We start from the raw sequence: 20550 nt of genomic DNA, 5'->3' as shown, positions 1-20550 counted from the left end.
GGTTAAGTTCCCTAAATCTGATTTTCTCTTGGAAAAAAACTAAACAAAACAAATAGCTAGGTCATTTACAAAAGCTTATCAAATACATTCATTACTCTTAAGCGTACAAGGTTTCGGTTTTTTTAAAAAAAATCCAAGGACATGCCACAGGATCATAGGGGGTTAACATAGAACATTTGATCTTTTTTTTATTCTTTCTGCTTTGTCCCTTTTTGGAGAACAAAATTTAGCTTGATACTTATTCCCATCTTCTTTGTTTTTGTCTCTGCTGCTGAGAATTCCTAAATCACAAGATCCAGAACTTAGAATCTTCCCCAAACCATTAGGTAGGAGTGAGGAGGAAAGGAAATGAGCTTGTGAAAAATCTCAATTTGATCAATCCCCTTTATTTTCTTTTGATCCAAGTTGGAAGGGCTGGCCTCAATCAATTTTCTTGAGTTTCACATGGGATAATTTAAAGCAAAACTATGAGAGAGAATAAATGTTTTCTACCTCAGTTCTTCACTTACAAAACTTCAGGAATTTCTTTCTTATCTATGAGTAGGTTTGTTCTATCAGTCACTTATAAGCAATGTGGACATACACTGCTCAAAAAGAATAAAGGGAACACTTAAACAACACAATGTAACTCCAAGTCAATCACACTTCTGTGAAATCAAACTGTCCACTTAGGTAGCAACACTGATTGACAATCAATTTCACATGCTGTTGTGCAAATGGAATAGACAACAGGTGGAAAGCATAGGCAGGTAGCAAGACATCCCCAATAAAGGAGTGGTTCTGCAGGTGGTGACCACAGACCACTTCTCAGTTCCTATGCTTTCTGGCTGATGGTTTGGTCACTTTTGAACACTGGCGGTGCTTTCACTCTAGTGGTAGCATGAGACAGAGTCTACAACCCACACAAGTGGCTCAGGTAGTGCAGCTCATCCAGGATGGCACATCAATGTGAGCTGTGGCAAGAAGGTTTGCTGTGTCTGTCAGTGTAGTGTCCAGAGCATGGAGGTGTTACCAGGAGACAGGCTAGTACATCAGGAGACGTGGAGGACCTGTAGGAGGGCAACAACCCAGCATCAGGACCATTACCTCCGCCTTTGTGCAAGGAGGGACAGGAGGAGCACTGCCAGAGCCCTGCAAAATGACCTCCAGCGGGCCACAAATGTGTATGTGGCTGCTCAAACGGTCAGAAACAGACTCCATGAGGGTGGTATGAGGGCCCGACGTCCACAGGTGGGGGTTGTGCTTACAGCCCAACACCATGCAGGACATTTGACATTTGCCAGAGAACACCAAGATTGGCACATTCACCACTGGCGCCCTGTGCTCTTCACAGATAAAAGCAGATTCACACTGAGCACATGTGGCAGATGTGACAGGGTCTGGAGACACAGTGGAGAACGTTCTGCTGCCTGCAACATCCTCCAGCATGACCGGTTTGGCAGTGGGTCAGTAATGGTGTGGGGTAGCATTTCTTTAGGGGGCCGCACAGCCCTCCATGTGCTTGCCAGAGGTAGCCTGACTGCCATTATGTACCGAGATGAGATCCTCAGACCCTTTGTGAGACCACATGCTGGTGCGGTTGGCCCTGGGTTCCTCCTAATGCAAGACATTGCTAGACCTCATGTGGCTTGCAGCAGTTCCTGCAAGACAAAGGCATTGATGCTATGGACTGGCCTGCCCGTTCCCCAGACCTGAATCCAATTGAGCACATCTGGGACATCATGTCTCGCTCCATCCACCAATGTCACGTTGCACCACAGACTGTCCAGGAGTTGGGGGATGCTTTAGTTCAGGTGTGGGAGGAGATCCCTCAGGAAGACCATCCGTCACCTCATCAGGAGCATGCCCAGGCATTGTAAGGAGGTCATACAGGCATGTGGAAGCCACAAACACTACTGAGCCTTGTTTTGACTTGTTTTAAGAACATTACATCAAAGTTGGATCAGCCTGTAGTGTTTTTTTCCACTTTAAGTTTGAGTGTAACTCCAAATCCAGACCTCCATTGTTGCTAAATTTGATTTCCATTGATAATTTTTGTGTGATTTTGTTGTCAGCACATTCAACTATGTAATGAACAAAGTATTTAATAAGAATATTTCATTCATTCAGATCAAGGATGTCTTATTTTTGTGTTCCCTTTATTTTTTTGAGCAGTGTATTTTATCATATACAGTATGGTACCTTATAATGTGATAATAGCTTAATCCTTTTACAGTTAGAAGGTAGAATTTACAGTAAGAAAAGTTTTTATATCAACAATGTAAGGTCATATAAAATTTTGACCTATAATTTTCTCCACCTTTGTCTGTTTCTCCTTTTTGTGTACTTTACATATCAAGATGCTTACAGCTCTGAGTAAGAGCTGGATATTACATTATATTTGCTTTGTTTTACCAGCAACCCAAGGGGATTATGCTAGATGCTTGATAAAATCTAATTTAAAATGATCATGTTACCGGTAGAAACCGAATCCACCCTCCATATTTTCCAAAAAGTTTTGGATGACTCATAATTGTTGTTTGTTTAAGAAAGATATCACATTCTTATGAAAATGTTTACTAAGAGATGGTAGAACAATAAAGTGACAAATAATGATAAATGGAATTCAGTAAGAAAAAGAAACATATTTTCATAGTTTTCTTCTTAAATTAGTCAACTAACAGTATTTATTTCCTTTTAATTTATAGCAGCCAAGAGTTTATTGAAGAAACCTGATGGAGTAAAGGTAAGTTACAAATATAAAGGGCAGCTAATGATAGTGTCACTAATTTTTCACTATCAAATCACCTTGTAAATTCCATGCCTTTGGGCATTGATGTAACTGGTCCTGATCTTCATTAAGACGTCTATATACTGTATGTATGCACATACACAAGAACATGCAAATATGTGCACACATGCAAACCCAAATACAGAGGATGGTGTCACCAGTGCCCTGTTGTTTATTTCAGAAAGTTAAGAATACAGTTCTCTTTCTTTTCTCTTTCTTTTTAACAGAAAATTAACAGTTAATAGAATACTTTTTCAAGAGGCTTTTGGGGCAGCAAGTAATATTTACTTAGAAGTAGGTGAGGCAGGGATAATTTATAATTACTTAGTTCAAAAGCAATGTAACACATTTTACTTGTTTAACTTTTTAATGTTGCAGAGTTGCAGATGTTTAGATTTTTCTTGTGAACTGCTTAGAGTATTTTCTTAAGAAAGGGCAATGCATAAATCAGTGTGTTAATTAAGTTACTTTCTAGTCATGTTAGTGATTTATCCCTTTCTATTCATTTTTTATGACATCCATTTTATGATATTAGCATTGAAAAAATTATCACAAAGTTGGCCAATCATTGACCTGTATTCTGCCAAAAGAAATCAGTATACCTGGGCAGAAAATAATACATTTTAAGATCTCAGTTACAAGTTCAGATTGAGTAAGAAAAATTAGTAAGAAATTGTTGTAGCTTTCCTATATGATCTAGAGTTTCTGAGCCTGAGGTCCTAGAACAGCATACAAGGAGAGATTGTTCCATATATAATGTTTTGGTACATAGAAAATTAGCTTAAGAAAAATGGGGGGGAACCAAGATTATTAGCATTAAATAAAATGTTTCAGTTGTTATTTGAAGTGTAATTTCTATAGATCTTTCCATTTATTTGAATATTCTTGGAGTTAAATTTCTACTCTTGCATTTTTCTTTTCTTGAATCTGACCTTTGGAGTATATAACTCATATGTTTCCATTGAATTTGTGATATGCATACATTTATATATTTCATGAATAAGCACATTGGTAATCTAAAGCAGCCACTCTGAAACAGCCAAATTCAATATGATTTATTTCTGGACCCAGCCGGTGCACTTTCCAAGATTAGCTGGACCTATTGCAGAGTGCTATTTATGGTACTGAGAATATGTTCTACTCCTCTTTCCACTAACTCCAATGACTATGTGAGACTTCTCTGTATCCAAAGTCTATCCTTTCCAGTGGAACAAAATGGCTGTTTCTTTCCCCCTATTGGTCAGTTCAGTAGAAATGCCTTGCCTTAATGTATTTGTAATACTGCATGTCCAATTCTGGTATTTTATTGGTATTTCCAGGTATTCAATAGTATTTTATTGCAAATCTCTAATAGTCTTGGTTAAAATTGGTCTATTTAAACAGATGTGCTGATGATAGTTACTACCAGAAATTTGCAGCTATTATTCTTGGAGTGGGAGGTGTTATGATGAATATTCAGAATTATTTCTCATACCCGTTCTCATCGGGCACCATGAAAGAAGAATTCATTTTTCAGTGCCTATCAAAGAGGAGATTCTATTCATATGCAGAATAGTTCTCCCATTTCTGCAAATTGGGCATTTTTAAAACAGGCAGCCAAACTACAACAAACATGTTGTTCTCCATGCATTGATTCTTTAAATCCAACCAGTCATGTTTTCTTCTTTTCCTTTCTCTCTGACTGGTCATATCAGAAAAGGAAGTCCAGTTCGAGTGTTCAAATGATGGTGAGGATCTTTCTCTGCCAGACTTTTCATCCTATGAAATGTTCACACTTAGAAATGAAATAGATGTATTTATCAATGAGTTGGTAATGTAACATCAGAAGCTACAAGACTTTTAAAATGCACACTTGTGCTTCTGTAATCACTGTGGTGTTACATCCTAAATAAATCATTTGCATTTTTTTTTACACACTGTACAAAATATTGGCATGAAACTGATGGAATACTGGCCATGAACCTATTCCAGTACAGTAGCATTGTTATTTGAAAGCCTTCCATATTTTTCCTATGATATTCTTGTATTCTTATTTGAAAGCCTTCCATATTTTTCCTATGATATTCTTATACTTCAAGCAGGTAGATTTCTGAAAGGTAAAGAAAAAAGTGATATGTTCATTCCAGTAATCTTAGAACAGGGGTGTCAAACTCGCGTTATCACGTGATGTATCTGGACTTTTTCCCCCTTTGCCAAACTGGTCGGGGGCGAGGCACATGACACATCCTGCCCGTGGGCCATGAATTTGACATCCCTGTCTTAGAACCTGGCAGGAATTTGGAGGTGTCAATTTAAACTATCACTGGAGCCACCGCTCACTGGTAGATATTATGCAGTATTTACCAAATAGTACAGTCTGGTTTCTGTTATCACATACTTATTTTAAATAAGAATGTAAATATAAATATAATTGAGTAAACTTTATATTTATAAAGTAAATGTAATTGAGTGTGATATATGTTGAATCAGATAATTCAATTGAGTTTATTTCTAAATATTTATTTTATCAATACAATTAATTTTTTTAAATAAAAACTGTTGGAAAGGTAGCTTTTTTTCCTTTGTACTATTTTAATGTAGAACACGATTTGTGCTTAGAACTGCAAACCTGGATTCATAGATATTTATTCATAAATACAGAGAGCAAATGGAAAACAAGTTAACATATTGTAGAGTATCATAAATAGTTAACTCAAATTTTAAAAAAAGTAAAATGACATTGGTGAATAATAAATGTTGAATCCGACTTGGCTATGCTTGTGTGTTTCCTGGGAGATTTTAAATTTTTGTAAAATTTTTAGGTAATTTAAATATTGTTATAATATTTAATATTGTGGCAAAATAGATTAGAAGTGTGAATCAGTCAGTAAATGTTGATTTTCCTGCCACAATAGTTTCCTTATTTTTCTATTTCTATCATGTCTGTATTACATCTGCAAATATGTACTCTGTCTAAATTAAGACAAAAGAAAATATTTTTATCCTGATTCATGGGACATCAATTTTTAGAAAAGGGGTCTACAATTCCACATTCATTTTGGAAGGTATTGGTTAATATTACTTTGGAGACATAAAATTTTGAATTAGCTTCTAAAAACTTTTCCTAAATGTTAGTCCTTTTAAAAAGAAGTATATCAGGTTATATGCACGGAAGTGATAACTACCATTAGTAGTGAAAATAATGCTTTCATAGTAATTTCTGAATTGTTTGTATATAATTATAAAACGACTATTCAGATAGAGCCTGAAACTGCATGTACTTTTTGAAAGGTATTTACGCCACTGATGTACAGATTTACATTGTAAAGTATTTTCTCTTGGCCAGATATCCTTCTCAAGATTAAAATTGCTTGACTAATACTTAATATTTGATTCCTGCTCAGAATTTTGATAAGCCATATTTTTTTTTGTCTGTGGATATTTTCCTCTTATTTTAAAGTACTAATTTTGTGGTATGCCAACTTTTTTTTTTAATATATTAACTGTATGACTTTCTTTTGTTACAAGCTTGCTTGAGATTATAAGTTATTTTTTGTGTTACATAGAAAAAAAGCATTAGTTAGTTAGTTTTTTCACCCATCTTTTAATTCAAAATAAATTGGTAATTTTAAAAAAAAATGTTTAATTGAAAGGATACAGAAGTTCCTGAACAATATAGGAGTGGGACATTGTCTATGAACATGTCTGTAGGTCATGTTTGTAGATTACTTAAATTGCCATTTGCAGAGCTTGCTATGATTTTTTCCCCTCATACTTCAAGACCCTTTTTTAAAAAAAAATATATTGTTTAATACTGCATTTTTGATAAAAGCACTGTGAATATTTCCCATTGTAAGCATACTGTAAAAGGTTAAAGATGAACATAGTGGATGTATTCCCCACCATGTTATATCTCAGATCTATGCAAGTTAAGCCATCACACAGTTTCATTTATTTTATCACTTCTGTGAAGTGTTTTGTTTTTATGGGTGATAGTCATAACATCTTTTTGCCTTAAGCTACTCTTTGAATTTCAAATTTTTTACTATCTTCTCTGTTGTATTTAAATAATCACTTCAGATTCATCATTTCTGGAGCTTCAGCTTTTTACTGCCCTTCATGCTTCATTTGACATCTCAGTATATAGTCTGCCAAGAATAATACTTGCATTACCCAATAATAAGTCTAAATGTGATATCATTAGCTGGCCCGTATTCATTTAATGTTGGTCAAAGAAAATGGGTGAAAAACAACAACATTATTTTTATTTTATTTATTTTACAAATATTCTGTGTTGCTGATCAGTTAAACCTTTTGTCTGATCAGATCTATTGTTTCGATGGTTGCTTCCATTCTCCAGTTTCTATGTTTCTCTGTGTTTATGCTTATTTATGTGGGTATACAAGTATACATATAGACACATAAACACCCATGCCTGAAAATATGCATATTCATGGTAGTTCTAAATTTTAGTTTATTTATTAATCAAATTTCAAAAATTACATTTAACATGTGAGGCTGTTTTTTTAAGCTGCAGATACAAAATATTTGCAATTTTTAAGGTGCATTTGTGGTACGTGCGTTTTTAGTTCTTAAGAGTTTAAATCTAGTTCATAATATAGGTTAGACTGAAAGATGAATTTGTATACAGACCAACCAGCCAATTTTGCATGAACTGATCTTCTATTAATTTAATTAATTTTCTATGTAATTCACTTTAAATGTGCACAAAGGAATATGAATATATATATATATATATATATATATATATATATGTTTTCTTAAGTTTGGGTCTACATGTTGGTGTGGTTGTGTTTCACGTCATTAGTCTTAGGTGTCAGCAGACGCCATCATCAGGCTTCCCAGAAGCCTGATGATGGCAGATGAAAGGAATATGACAAAACCCACTATATATATATATATATATATATATATATATATATATATATATATATATATATATATATATATATGTATGTATGTATGTCTCAATGTTATGAATACTGTATGCTAATTATTGATTTGTGCTTTTAATTAATTCAAATAATATTTAAAGTTATATTTCAGGAAACCAATCTTTCTGACTACATTGTTTTAAAGGCTCAATATACAGATGTTTTCTATAGTAGTTAATAATAAATGTTTTATTGTTGATTAAAGTGATTTTCATTTGTATCTGGAAAAAAATATTATATTGTGCTGAAAATTTAACCTGAACTTCAGATAAGAACATTCTTCTTCCTTGGCAATGAGTTAACACAATTTTTCATATTTAAGAGATATTACTTAACAACAAAATAAAATTAATGGTTTTTGAAGAAATGCCTTTCATACAAGTAACCTTATCTAAGGACATATTTAGTTAGTTATTTTATTTATTTATTAAATGTTTATACAACCCATAATACCAGGTGACTTTGGATGACAGAGTCTATTTAAAGGTAGATACTGAATCCATGCGATCAATAGCAAGAAAATAGTAACCTTATGCTTACAGTAGGAGACTAAGATATATGTCAGTCTGAAACTGAACTCATACCCGATGTACTTCTTCAGCATCCAGTTTTGGTCTCCATGATGCAAAAATGATGTTGACACTCTAGAAGGAGTGCAGAGAAGAGCAACAAAGATGATTAGCGAATTGGAGGCTAATATATCAAGAATAGTTGCTGGAAATGGGTATGTCTACTTTAATGAAAAGAAGGAGTAGGGGAGAAATGATAGTAGGGTTCCAATACCTCAGGGGCTGCCCCAAAAAAGAGGGAGTCAAGCTATTCTCTAAAGCACCTGAATGATGGGCAAGAAGCAATGGATGGAAACTAATCAAGGAGAGAAGCAACCTAGAACTAAGGAGGAATTTCCTGACAGTTTGAACAAGTAATCAGTGGAATGATTTGCCTCCAGAAGTTGTAAATGCTCCAACACTGGAAGTTTTTAAGGTTTTAAGAACTGCTATACAGTTTCCTGCCTGAGCAGAGGATTGAACTGGAAGACCTCCAAAGTTCTTCCAACTCTGTTATTCTGTAGTAATCAACAGCAAGCCATCAATAGTTTGATTTTCAAATATTCTGGACTACAGCTCCCATATTTTTTTAATAATTGGCAATGCTAGCTAAGGTTGATGGGAGTCGGAACAAAACATCTAGAGAACATTTTGTTTGTCATGTTCAGTAATATCTCATATAAATGTGGAAAGTGACAAGTCAGCTTCTAGTCCTATGTAAATTTGCATTAATAACATATTGCTTAATACAAAGCATTTTTAAGTAGCTACTTCGTAACACATTTGAAATGATAATCTTTGAAATTCCTCCTATACAGCAATGTTAAACTGGATTGAAAAGATGCTGCAGTCGTTTCTTATAAATGTGTTCTTGCCATTTTGATGCTGTAAATTCATCCATTTATCTTTATCATCATAGAGCGCTTATTCAATAGCATTCTGTAGAAGACAGACTCAATAACATTCTATAGAGGCAGATATATAGATATGATTATCTGAAGTGAGAGGGCTAAGGCTTGTTTTGTTTCTATTTTCTGCATATCTACAGATAAACAACAAAACCAACGTAGTAACCAGCCCTAAAGAAAATATTCCCACCCCAGCACTGGTATACCTGGCTTTATCCTTAACTTGTTTTTGAGTTCCATTTCCATCTTTTTTCCTCACTCTCTTTCATTTCTACTTTTTTTACTTGTTGTTTGCTTTTTAAAATTGTCGAGCTTTCTTCTTTTTCTCTTTCTTGGGAGCTGGGGATTGTACTTCTTAGGAGGTAGTTTGTTGTCAAAGAGTGTGTTTCTAATTAGCCAGTGTGCCATTGAAGGGGATGCACTTACGCAGTAACATTGGTCACTGCCACAGTTGAGTTTCTTCGCATGCTGTGTAAGAAAGTGAATAGAGTGTGCTTTTGTGTTGCCTTTAGCTTCTTTGCCTGATTGCTATTTCAGTATTTACAAATTAGGTTCCAACCAAATTTTGTCAATTTAACAAGAGTGTCAAAGTCACAGAGAGCTAATGAGATTATTGCTAGGCAACAACCAAGTAGACCTTATTCAGCTTTTCATTCCTTTACTTTCTCAGCAGGACTTTGCATGACTTCGCTTACTGAGATCTAGAGGCATCTAATAGTGAAAGCTTGCTATATTCCACAGTTATCTTTTATTATATAAAAATCATTATGCCATAATAGCCTCTGCGGGGAATGTGTAACTAATGAGTTTGGCTATTTATATCATAACCTTGCTTCTTTTGTTTATTCTTGATTTCTCAGGGCTATATGGCAAAGCTTTACAATTAAGGCCTGTTTTTATTAATTGGCAGAAGCATCCCACCTTGCATAGTTTGATAAGTTTGAAGAAATTTTGATTTTGTCAAGTTTTGCAAGACACTCCGATTTGTTTATAAGACACTCCAATATGTTTACAAGGTATTTCCCAAATGCCTTTGCACAAATTATGAAAACACTTAAATCCATCCCAGATTGAAAATGCTGGGCTCACATCTAAAGATTGTGTGTTCCTGGAAGACTTTAAATAAAATGAATTAGAGGCTGTCAGCACTTCTCATTGTTCTTTGGATTATTGCAAACGTATAAATGCAGGTCACGCAGGTGCTTAGCCCATTAGGGTCCCCTGTGTTTTTGTAACTTTAATTGTGGTTTAATCAGTTAATTAATATACTTTCTCTCATGGAGACTATATCAAAAAAATAGGATGGCATAAATGATGTAAAGAATAGGATGGCCATACATATGATCAGTGCATTTGCTTGGAAAATTCATTGCCTCTCTAGATCTCTAGAACTTCAAAGACCTGTGAGTTTCCAGATCATCACTAAGATTTTTTTTTTTTTGGCATGCTGCTACACTAGATATGGTTACCTTTCTAGCAGTTTGGCCAGTGACATCCTCTGGCAGCAGTTAACATTGCTTTAGCTCTTGTCCGTATTTAGCACATTTCACCTGGTCATTTCATTCTTCCTTCTCTTACTAATGCAAAACCTATTGACCAAGAACTGTTTTTTCTCTCTATTTTACTCTCACTCAGGAGCCCCAAACTACAGTAATCCACAATCCAGATGGAAATAAGGTATTCAGAAAGTGGAAGACTGCTCTGCTCTTTTCAAGTTCCATGTTCCATTCAGTTTTCCTAATCGCTATGTTAATGCAAGTGTTAGCTAGGAAATTAATTAGGAATTCATGAAGTCTGTAGAACCTTATGCCATTTGTAACCTGATCCTGGTGATCGCTTTTCCTCAACCACAATAGAGATCAGATAGGTTGAGAACTAAGAAATTGTAGAGTGAGTTGTTTAATTCTTCTAGTTTCTATTTCAGGTTTCTGGTTTGGAATAGGAAAAAAACCCCCACAGTTTTCTTCAAATGCAGGATGGTCTTTTTTTAATGCAATAATTACTAAAGTTCAAGGAAGATACACATGGAGGTCTGTTTTATCTTCTGTTTCTCAGCCTGGTCATTCATCTTTATGCAATCAAACTAGGGATTCTTTGGCAAAGCACTGCTAATTTTAAATTCTCTGGTGGGCTACACCTATGTATGCATTTTAGCAGATGCTGTTCTTATAAAGTTGTAATATCTCTTCCTCCATAGAAACTTGAGTACAGATAATCAATTACGTTTGGTTATTTATATACTTCTTTATTGATAAAATTTATATGACTGCCCATCTCACAAGAAGTGACTAGGCAGCATACTAAACAAATCCAAAGCAGTCAAACCAAAAAGTTAAAAATGCATAAAACATACGAGATTAGATCAAGCAAGGGAGCCATCTCAAGATATCACCAGCCCAATCAACACCTTAAACTTTTCCAGTTATAAACAGCAATTCTGTTTTGACAGTCAAAATAAATTTATGTCCCTTACGTTCCTCTTTGTCTTCCTGAGGATTCCAATAGCCCAGTGCATATAAAAGGTTGATACGACCCTTGAAGAAGATGTAGAACCAACCAAAACAATACGGTCCAGAAAAGAAGCTTTCCACTTCTAAATAGAGGAATAACTTCTCCCTTGAATTTCAGACTTCTTTCTGAAAATCAATCAGCTGCTCACACCTTCAGGGACAAAAATTTTATTGTGGGTATTATCTGTTACATTTTTGTTCTAGTGTTCAGCTTTGATGTGTAGGATTGAATTGTGTTACACCTTTATTTTCTTTCTGTATAAACTTGAAAAGGGGCTAAGTGACTGATAAATCCTGAGATAAACAACTATCACTTTAAAGAAGAAGAAACCCTGTGCTACAGTGTTTAATTCTACAATATGATTACTGCTTCCTAATCCAGTAATTGAAGAAAATATCTCTATATACTTTATCATCCATATTCTTGTCCGATTTAATTTACTTGTAACTATTCTGTTGTGTTTCTGGATAGTAGTTGAGCATTAGCATTAATACTGTAATCTTTTCTCAAGCACATGTACTAGTTTATTTTATATAGATTTGTGACTCGTTTTCATATTTATGTATGTTCGATTTTTATGTTTGCCTTGCTATCACTTCCTCATTACATCATATTTTGGCTTTTATATTACATGTAAACAATATGAAATTTACACTGTATATTTTCATTAATATCAGAATTTTACTTGACCTACAAAGTCCATCATAACTCTTTAACATGACTACATTATTTGTTTTCCCTGTATAATTATATAAATGGTTATAAATCTGCCCCTCCTACTTCCTGTTAAACAGAAGCCAAAATGAGTTTCAATATGGAAGAAAACAAAACTTTTGTAGAAGAAATAATTGTTAAATGTGCATCATTTACCCCTCCCCCCACCAATAAAAATAAAGCCCAACATGATGGGCAAATTCAGTGTTTCCATGGAGTTGGCTTCAAAGGTGATGCATGAAATTTCTTCTGCATATATGTGTCTTGGTTTCATAAGCATTTCTAAGAGTGACTTTTATAACCAAGCAACTCTCTGTATATATCATTTTTCAACCAGTCAGAGCATGATGGTTTATTTTGAATGGATGGACAAATATTTGGGATGGTATGGCATTCACTGACACATTTGTTGGTGTGCATATATCTTGCTGACAATACATGTTTCATTTAAATTAGCATTACAGAAAGAAAGGACACTACCAAGATCTGTTGATATTGATTGTGAATTATGTTTATCCCAACAATAAGGCATTAAAATAAGTTAAGATTTAAAAATCTCAATTGCATAATACAATGTTGTAGTTTTCCCACATGTACATTTGGGAAATGAACAAAAGAATTGTCTCTTATTTTAACCTGGTGATTAATCTTAGTTATCTCAAGTGGTTAAACCAATAGTCATATACAAGTCTCTACTTTGCATAAACCTATATTTGATGAGCTGTTGACCTTATCCTTCAAATATAAGAATTGTGCTTAATTAAGCATATTTTAAGGGTCTTAGTGCCCCTATAATTCTTAGTCACTTACCCTTAATTCTTAAATAAAGTTTATATCTTTTTTTATTTTATTTTATTTATTTCCTATTTTATTTCCTATTTTATTTCTTAATCTTATGTATTTTGCTGCTTTTGGTTTTTTCCCTTTTCCCAAGTTTCCATAAAAACCTTTGCAAAGTCATTTTTTAAAAAAAATATAAGGCTACACTTTTTAGTATCTTTGATAGTGTCCTTTTTAACTGTGTCAACTAACTATTTTTATTATTTATAATCCATCAAACATCAGAGGTACTTGCCTTTTTGATACTAAAGTAGATGTCTAAAATCCGCTGTCTGAGAAACAAATAATTTTAAACTGGCAGAGAAAAAACATGTCTGAAAAGGATAGAGTGAAAATTTCACAAGAAACAAACATAAACATGGATTTTTTTAGCACATCTGTGTTATATAATTTACAAACAACTACTTTTCTGTTCAATATGTTATTTTTTAAAATGATCGCAACAAAATCAAAAGTCTCATTTATATTTCAGCTATATTTGTACTGCAACATTTTCAAGATTGAAAAATATAATATTCATAAGAATCCTTGTAAATCATCAACACCCAGATCGTACTTTGCTGTTTAAGCAAAGGATGCAAATTCTTTTAAATCATACCATAGTCATACTTTTAATAAAGCAACACTTTCTTTATGCATTCAGAACTGGAAGCCTATTATACAACATTGTGCTTTGAAACTTCCCATTTTCCCATTATCAGGGGAAGTGGGAATGGCAGGGTAACAGCTGCTACTGTATAAGAAGCACATGCTCAAAGGCCCTTGAACAGTGGGACTTCTTGATTGTAAAGTACTCTGAATCCTAGCAATAGAAAACCAGTTTGGTCTTGTGCTTAAGGCACTGGGCTAGAAAGCAGGGAACCGTGAGTTCAAGACCCATCTTAGCCATGAAAGCCAGTGAGTGACTTTTGACCAGTCATTCCCTTTCAGCCCAACCTGCCTCATAGGGTTGTTGTTGTGGGGAAAATTGGAGAAGGAAGATGTGTTTTCTGCCTTGAGTTAAGTAAAAATAATAAAAAGGCAGAATACAAGTAAATAAATGCCTTGGATGAATTGTGTCAAGGTCAAATCAATGTGAGGTTTTCTATGTCTACAACATTATTAATGAGCTACAATATTGGCCTATTTTTATAGGGACTATTTAGCTCTACGTCTTGTGTTTGCCAGTCTTAAATGGCTAGTTCTGACAGACAGTGCCCATAATTTTGCTACCATTTGCCTAAAAAGTGTCAAAAGGGCTTAAGAAAACCAAACCTGTTCATTCTTCACAGTTGTATTTCCTTTTTGTTCCTATGAAGTTCAACATAGGTCAATAGGAAATGCATCTCTTTTAATGTTCCTTTCGAACTGCCTGATATTTGACTTAAGACAGAAGCCATCATTCGCTGTGATTATTTGTCTGAGTCTTAAATTCATATGGTCTGCTTCAGAGCTTTGCATGATTTGTTTAATACCATACATCCAAAGCAGACGTTAAGAGTGTGGGTTCGTTTAATGAATTACTCTTGTACTCAACAGGAATCAACAGAAAGTTCCAACACAACCATTGAAGATGAAGATGTAAAAGGTATGATATGAAAAGATATCATATTTTTTATACAAATGTAACAGTTGCTCATGTTTGGTATCATTTGTTTCACGCACTAAGTAAAAATTTCCATTATCTCATTAGAAAAAGAATTAATAGAATAGGAGGTGGGATGCATCAACTCACCTGTCCAAATAATGGCATTTACATCACATCCAGGAGTTTATTGACTTTAGAACTTTAGTAATTTATTTTCCCAGCAGCTATATGTTGTTTGTGCTATTTTAACTATTATCCACTAGCCCTGAACTTGAACATCCTATGTTAACTGGCAGGTATATTGTAGACAGGACACCATGCCATAGTTGTGCTGCTTCCTCAGATTTCTCGGAATATATTTTGGCTCTGTTTCTTGGTTTCATAAGCTCTTCGGTTGCTACACTGTCAAAAGAAATAAGATTGTTTCTGATTTAAATGGTTATTTAAATGTATACTATTTGTGGAAGTATTCCCATGCTGCTTAGTTTTCCCAGCTAAGTGCATCCATTTGCCTTCCAAACATTTCAACAGAATGTTTTGTCTCTGAAAAGCTTGAATGATACAATAAAATCTCAGATAAAATATCATCATCATCATGTGAACTGGTTTCACTGTTTGGGCTGGACTTCTGTTAAATTAAAACTAAATAAATAGAATCTCTTATATACAGTATAAATTCATGCTGTATTTATGGTCAAGTATATCATCTATCCACACTTTCCCATTTTACACCTTTTCAATTGAGTTAAACCAGTAGACCTTGACTTACCACTGCCGATTTCAAGTTCTGATGGACCTGCTTGGTGGATACTTATGACAGATTTCAAGTTCCGATGGTTCCTCCCCTCTGCCCCTGCACAGTCACATGACTACGAATTTGAGTGCTCGCAACCAGGCTGCATTCATGGCTCTTTACAGTATCCCATGGTCATGTGGCCATATTTTATGATGGTTTTTTTGAAAACTGACATTTATTTCTGGTTTTCAGTGAATCCACACCCATAGTGAACAATTGGTTTGCTGAATGACTGTGGCATTTACTTAACAATCTCTGCAAAAAAAAAGTTGTAAAATTGAGTCAGTCATATGATATATAGATATTTGAGCAAGCTGATTTATGACTACCATGGTTACAATTGTGATGTACAGGCTCTATTACAGTCATAATTTGAGGACTACCTGTAGATAGATATATAACAATGGCTGCTATTCCACTCCCATTAAATTCTACTTTTTGGGAGCCAGTTGTGAGGTTGGAAATTGAGGACAAGTAACTATGGGATGGTGTAATAAATGGATGCCAGTGCAAAGCACCTAGATGGTGATCACCATGGGGCACCGTGACAGTCATAAATGCAAAGATTGGGTGGAAAGCTGGTTTTCTTTTTTTGTAAATCATCATAACTTTGAATTTAAACTGACAAGGCAGTCAGTAAACTAAGCCAGTGAAAACAATTAACCAATGGAACAGCTTGCTTTCAGAAGTTGTGGGAACTTCATCACTGGAAGCTTTCAAGAAGAGAGTAGACTGCCATCTGTCAGAAATGGTGTAGGATCTGCTTGGGTGAGGGGTTGGACTAGATGACCTACAAGGTCCCTTCCAATTCTGTTAATCTGTATCTGTATCTAAACAGAGTCAGGTGCAAGCCAAGAGATGAGACAGCAAGACCCAATTGAGTTTCACCCTTTATTTCCTTATATCTAATAGAATCTTGCCAAACTAAAGCTATAATTTTTACCTACTAGATTCAACCTGAAATATTGCAATGTATGACTACCCTGAATCTTGGGAATTGCACAGTCCCCTCCCATCCCACTCCGGATTGCACAGTCTCATAATCTGGATCTCCTACTGGGAAAGCTCTGTGTTGCCAAAAGTTTCCCCTCTAAAATTGCAAGTGCACATTCCATCACATCAAGGACTTGTATAGCTACAGATGCAGACATAGATAACAACATAGATAGAGCTATGCGGAGTTTTTCCAAAAATAAAACCTATTTAAATGCTAGTATTTGTAGCTTTCTGGGTAACCTTTAAAAGTTTTGACTGATTCCTATTATAATAGCATGCTTTCAAAATAAGTCAGGTATGAGTAGAAGACACTGGCCATTTGGATATTAGCACACACCTCTCATTAGGGAATGATGAAAATCATAACTTAACAAGTTAAATAGCCACCAGTTCCTTACATTTATTCTAGAGCTATGATCTATCCAAAATTAAATGACTGAAGAGGACTTTGCCATGTAAGTTCAGAGGCATATTTTTCTAGATGGAGTACTCCATTGTAAATAAGGTTGGATGTTGCGTCATCGTTCCTAATCTACTGCCTTCACTGGAAATGTTGGGATACATTCAGAGATGTATCTGCTGTGAAAATAGCACATGCTGAACGATATAGCACAGTCAAAACATCATTTGTATTTATGATATGAAATTGATTTAGGTCATAAAATGTTTTATAAAATTTGCCAAATTCCATGGGAGTCATTGATCCAAGATTTTCAATGCATTTTGTAAGTTAGCTCATTTGAAGTATAATCTTAACTTATGATGCACTATTTTACCCAGGAAAAGATTATAGGAATCAGTGTTTTAATAATATATAGATATGCATTGCAGGTGGCTGATAAGGAGAGGAATTGTAGGGGAAAGAAGAATTAAGAAGGCCTTCTCATACTGATAACAGCATCATAGACAGATTTTTGTTTTTGTTTTTAATTGTAAATTTTAAGATACTGTACTTCACCACACATGATTGATTGTTTCAGTACAAGATTTTCTCAACAGTGACAGACAAATGTTAGAAATACTAATGCTGTGTCTATCCTTAGTTAAATGTATGTTAGAATTTAGTCAAAATAAAAATGTAAAAAATATAAAAATGGGAGCCTTTCAGTATCTTCCTAAGTATATATAACAGGGGTGTCAACTTCGATTTCATGAGGGCCACATCAGGGTTGTGTTTGACCTTGGGGGGTTGGGGTGGGGCATGGTTGGGGTGGGTGTGGCCAGTTCAACATCACTCATCGAGGCTTTGTTTTTGGCTGCAACACCTCCTGCAGCCCTCTGCCAGTGAAAACAGACTCCCTGGACTCCCGTTTTTGCTGGTAAAGGGTTACAGGAGGCCATTGTGGCCAAAAACAGAGCCCAGGCCAGGCCACACACGGCACTCCCGATCTCCATTTTCGCTGGCAGGCACTGCAGGTCAGCCCTTCGCTGTTTCCAGGCTGGCTCCTAAGCATCCCTCATGCCGGATCCGGCCCATGAGCCTTGAGTTTGACACCCCTGCTGTATAACCTAATATAAACTACTGCATCAATTATTTCTTTTGCAAGTCCTGGTTTTAGGATTAGTGATGCTGTTTAAATTTATTTGATTAGATTCATTTATTTGTTCAATATTATGCATTGGACTTTATCATTATAGCCAGAAAACTGTTAGAATAGTATAACGTTAATAGTTCATATATTTAATGGTACACAACTAGATTAGTTGCAGCAGATTTTGATACTTTTATACACAAGATACTTTTATACACAAGATACTTCCATGCATTTTATAGGATCTGTCTTTTCCTCTCATTATAGTAAAGTTCAGCATAATGAATGAAATTCATAAATTAATTAGAGGTTTATTTACTGATTTATATTATTTGCAGTTGTATCACAATATTATAAATCAGACAAGGTATATTGACTTTGTTTCTTATGATAATTATTTATCTTTGTAAGATCATATATCATTGTGGGAATCTAAGAATATATTTCATGCTACTGGTATGTAAATTGAAACCTAATGTGATTTGTCCATCTCTCTTTTTTTTTTTTAACACATCATATTGATGTTGCAATATTCTGGTCTCATTTGTTGTGTGTAATTAAATGATTACTTTGAGATTTTGTTTTGGTCCTCTTTTCCTTTTATCTCCATCTATCTCCCTCCATCCGCAATACAGTTCTCAAAAAGGAGGGTCACGTATAGGTATTAAGTTTTATTCATCATTCTCCTTCTCTTATTGTGGAATCATCAGCTGAAGTAGGAGTCCTTCTAGGGCAGAGTAAAGAGACATTCCAGCATAGAGCCGATTTGGGGAAGAAAATGTCTGAGATTTAATGCTTAAGACCACTACATATATACTGTTTCCAAAGGGAGGGCAGTTAGTCTGATAAGATTCTTCTAAATAGGTGTTCAACAATAAATAGCTTTATACTATTCAGAGTTGTTCTGGTTGCTTGAATCTAACCTCTCCCCTTACTGTTTCATTTTACTGATCATGTTTTTATTGTCATAGTATCTATTCTTATTATCAATGTCTCCTCCTTATGCTCTATAGCTTCATCCTTATTCAGCTGTTGTGTTTCCATCAATTCAGTGGCAGGATTCAAGGATTTGGCAGATTCACAGGATATTTTGCTTCAATATGAGCATTCTCAGTCCACTCTTCCTCTCCTTTGCAAAAGTTGAGAGATGCAGTTCATGTAATTACTAATTCATTCCCTTGAAATTAAGAGATGAGTCATTTAAAATTAGTTTAGAGGTGGAGTGAAAATAGGCACTTGCTATATTTTGAAGACTTGGTGCTTCTCTTTTGATGTGGATGAATATATTTTCTTACTTCCATGATTAAGTTTCCATTCATGAAACTTAAAAAAATAATTACCCACGTATTAGTTGATCATACATGATTTGCTTTGACAGACAGATTAACTGAACTGTCCTTCATGTTATCTGAACCAGGGTAGCTATTTTTACACACATACAATTAAAAGAAGTTCAAGTTTAATTCATGTATAAGAGCACTAGAGGATAGTGTGCTGCCAAAGACCAAAATTGCTTATATAATGAAGTATATGGAAATTGTAATGACTTCAATTGAAATATATTATTAGGGAATGGTTTATGTTATCTTTCTCCTTTGCAGACCTCTGGTACTCTTGGCATGATATATTTTTGTTCATATTTTAGGGTTGTGATGACTCTAGATGGATATGAAAAATAAGAGAGACTTTCTTAGGTGAAAATTACCAAAAGTAAAATTTTAATGACAGATGGCTTTGCTGTAAAATTGGAACATTCAGTAGTTATGCTAGAAACAGATTGTAATAATCATATTTTTAAAAACATAATAGAGTATACATGCAATTATATTTAAATAAAACACATTTTCTTTTAAATGAGAACTTGCATAAAATCCATGAACCCTCACTTTGAATATTTAGAGAAATGTTTTCCTGCCCAAATTCCATCAGAATAAACATAAACCTTGGTAGAGCACAAATATGTAACTTCTATACATTTTGGAGTAGCCTGAACAAAACATATTCTGACAGGCCTGATGTAAACCAATGTAAATGCTAAATAATAATATGACTACAAATGCTTTGTTTAAATAGGAATATTATGAAATTGATGAGAGGCTTCATGTAAGTTCTCTGCACCCTGACCAATAATATTTAGGTCATTTGATAAAGTTTATCGTGTGTCTAAAAACAGTAGAGCTTGAAGCCCAGAATTAAAAACTAAAAACAAACCTTAGTAAATAGAGGGGGAATACCACATTAGTTCCTTATGATGCATAATAGAGTTCTGTATTGAATGTTAATCTATGCTAGAAACTTCAGAAATATCCGTGGGCAGGAAAACATTAAGCATTTTAAAAGAGAAATAGTATGTTCCAGAAAGGGATTACAAAGCAATCATTAGCTTTGGGAACTGAAAACATCTCATTCCTAAAGCATATAGAAAACATTAATA

General features: G+C 34.5%; 1 protein-coding gene across 15 annotated transcripts in view; it reads left to right on the top strand.

The window, feature by feature from the left end:
* CAMK2D (calcium/calmodulin dependent protein kinase II delta) overlaps positions 1–20550 on the top strand; it is a 132312-nt gene that overhangs the window by 94472 nt on the left and 17290 nt on the right. For 3 of the 15 annotated variants that reach the window (XM_087962984.1, XM_087962985.1, XM_087962992.1), the window contains exons 13-17: positions 2688–2725; positions 4465–4497; positions 9301–9360; positions 10796–10837; positions 14744–14792. In XM_087962984.1, the coding sequence (XP_087819110.1) occupies positions 2688–2725; positions 4465–4497; positions 9301–9360; positions 10796–10837; positions 14744–14792 (222 nt within the window). The remainder of the gene's footprint in view (positions 1–2687; positions 2726–4464; positions 4498–9300; positions 9361–10795; positions 10838–14743; positions 14793–20550) is intronic. The other 12 variants (XM_087962986.1, XM_087962993.1, XM_087962987.1 and 9 more) reach the window with 4 other exon arrangements.

The sequence above is a fragment of the Notechis scutatus genome, chromosome 4, assembly GCF_049901735.1.
Source record: "Notechis scutatus isolate UNSWTSFEM ecotype Mainland chromosome 4, rNotScu1.2, whole genome shotgun sequence".
Classification (NCBI taxonomy): Eukaryota; Metazoa; Chordata; class Lepidosauria; order Squamata; family Elapidae; genus Notechis; species Notechis scutatus.
The sequence above is the reverse complement of the archived record's forward strand: the minus strand, read 5'-3'. Positions and strand labels throughout refer to the sequence as shown.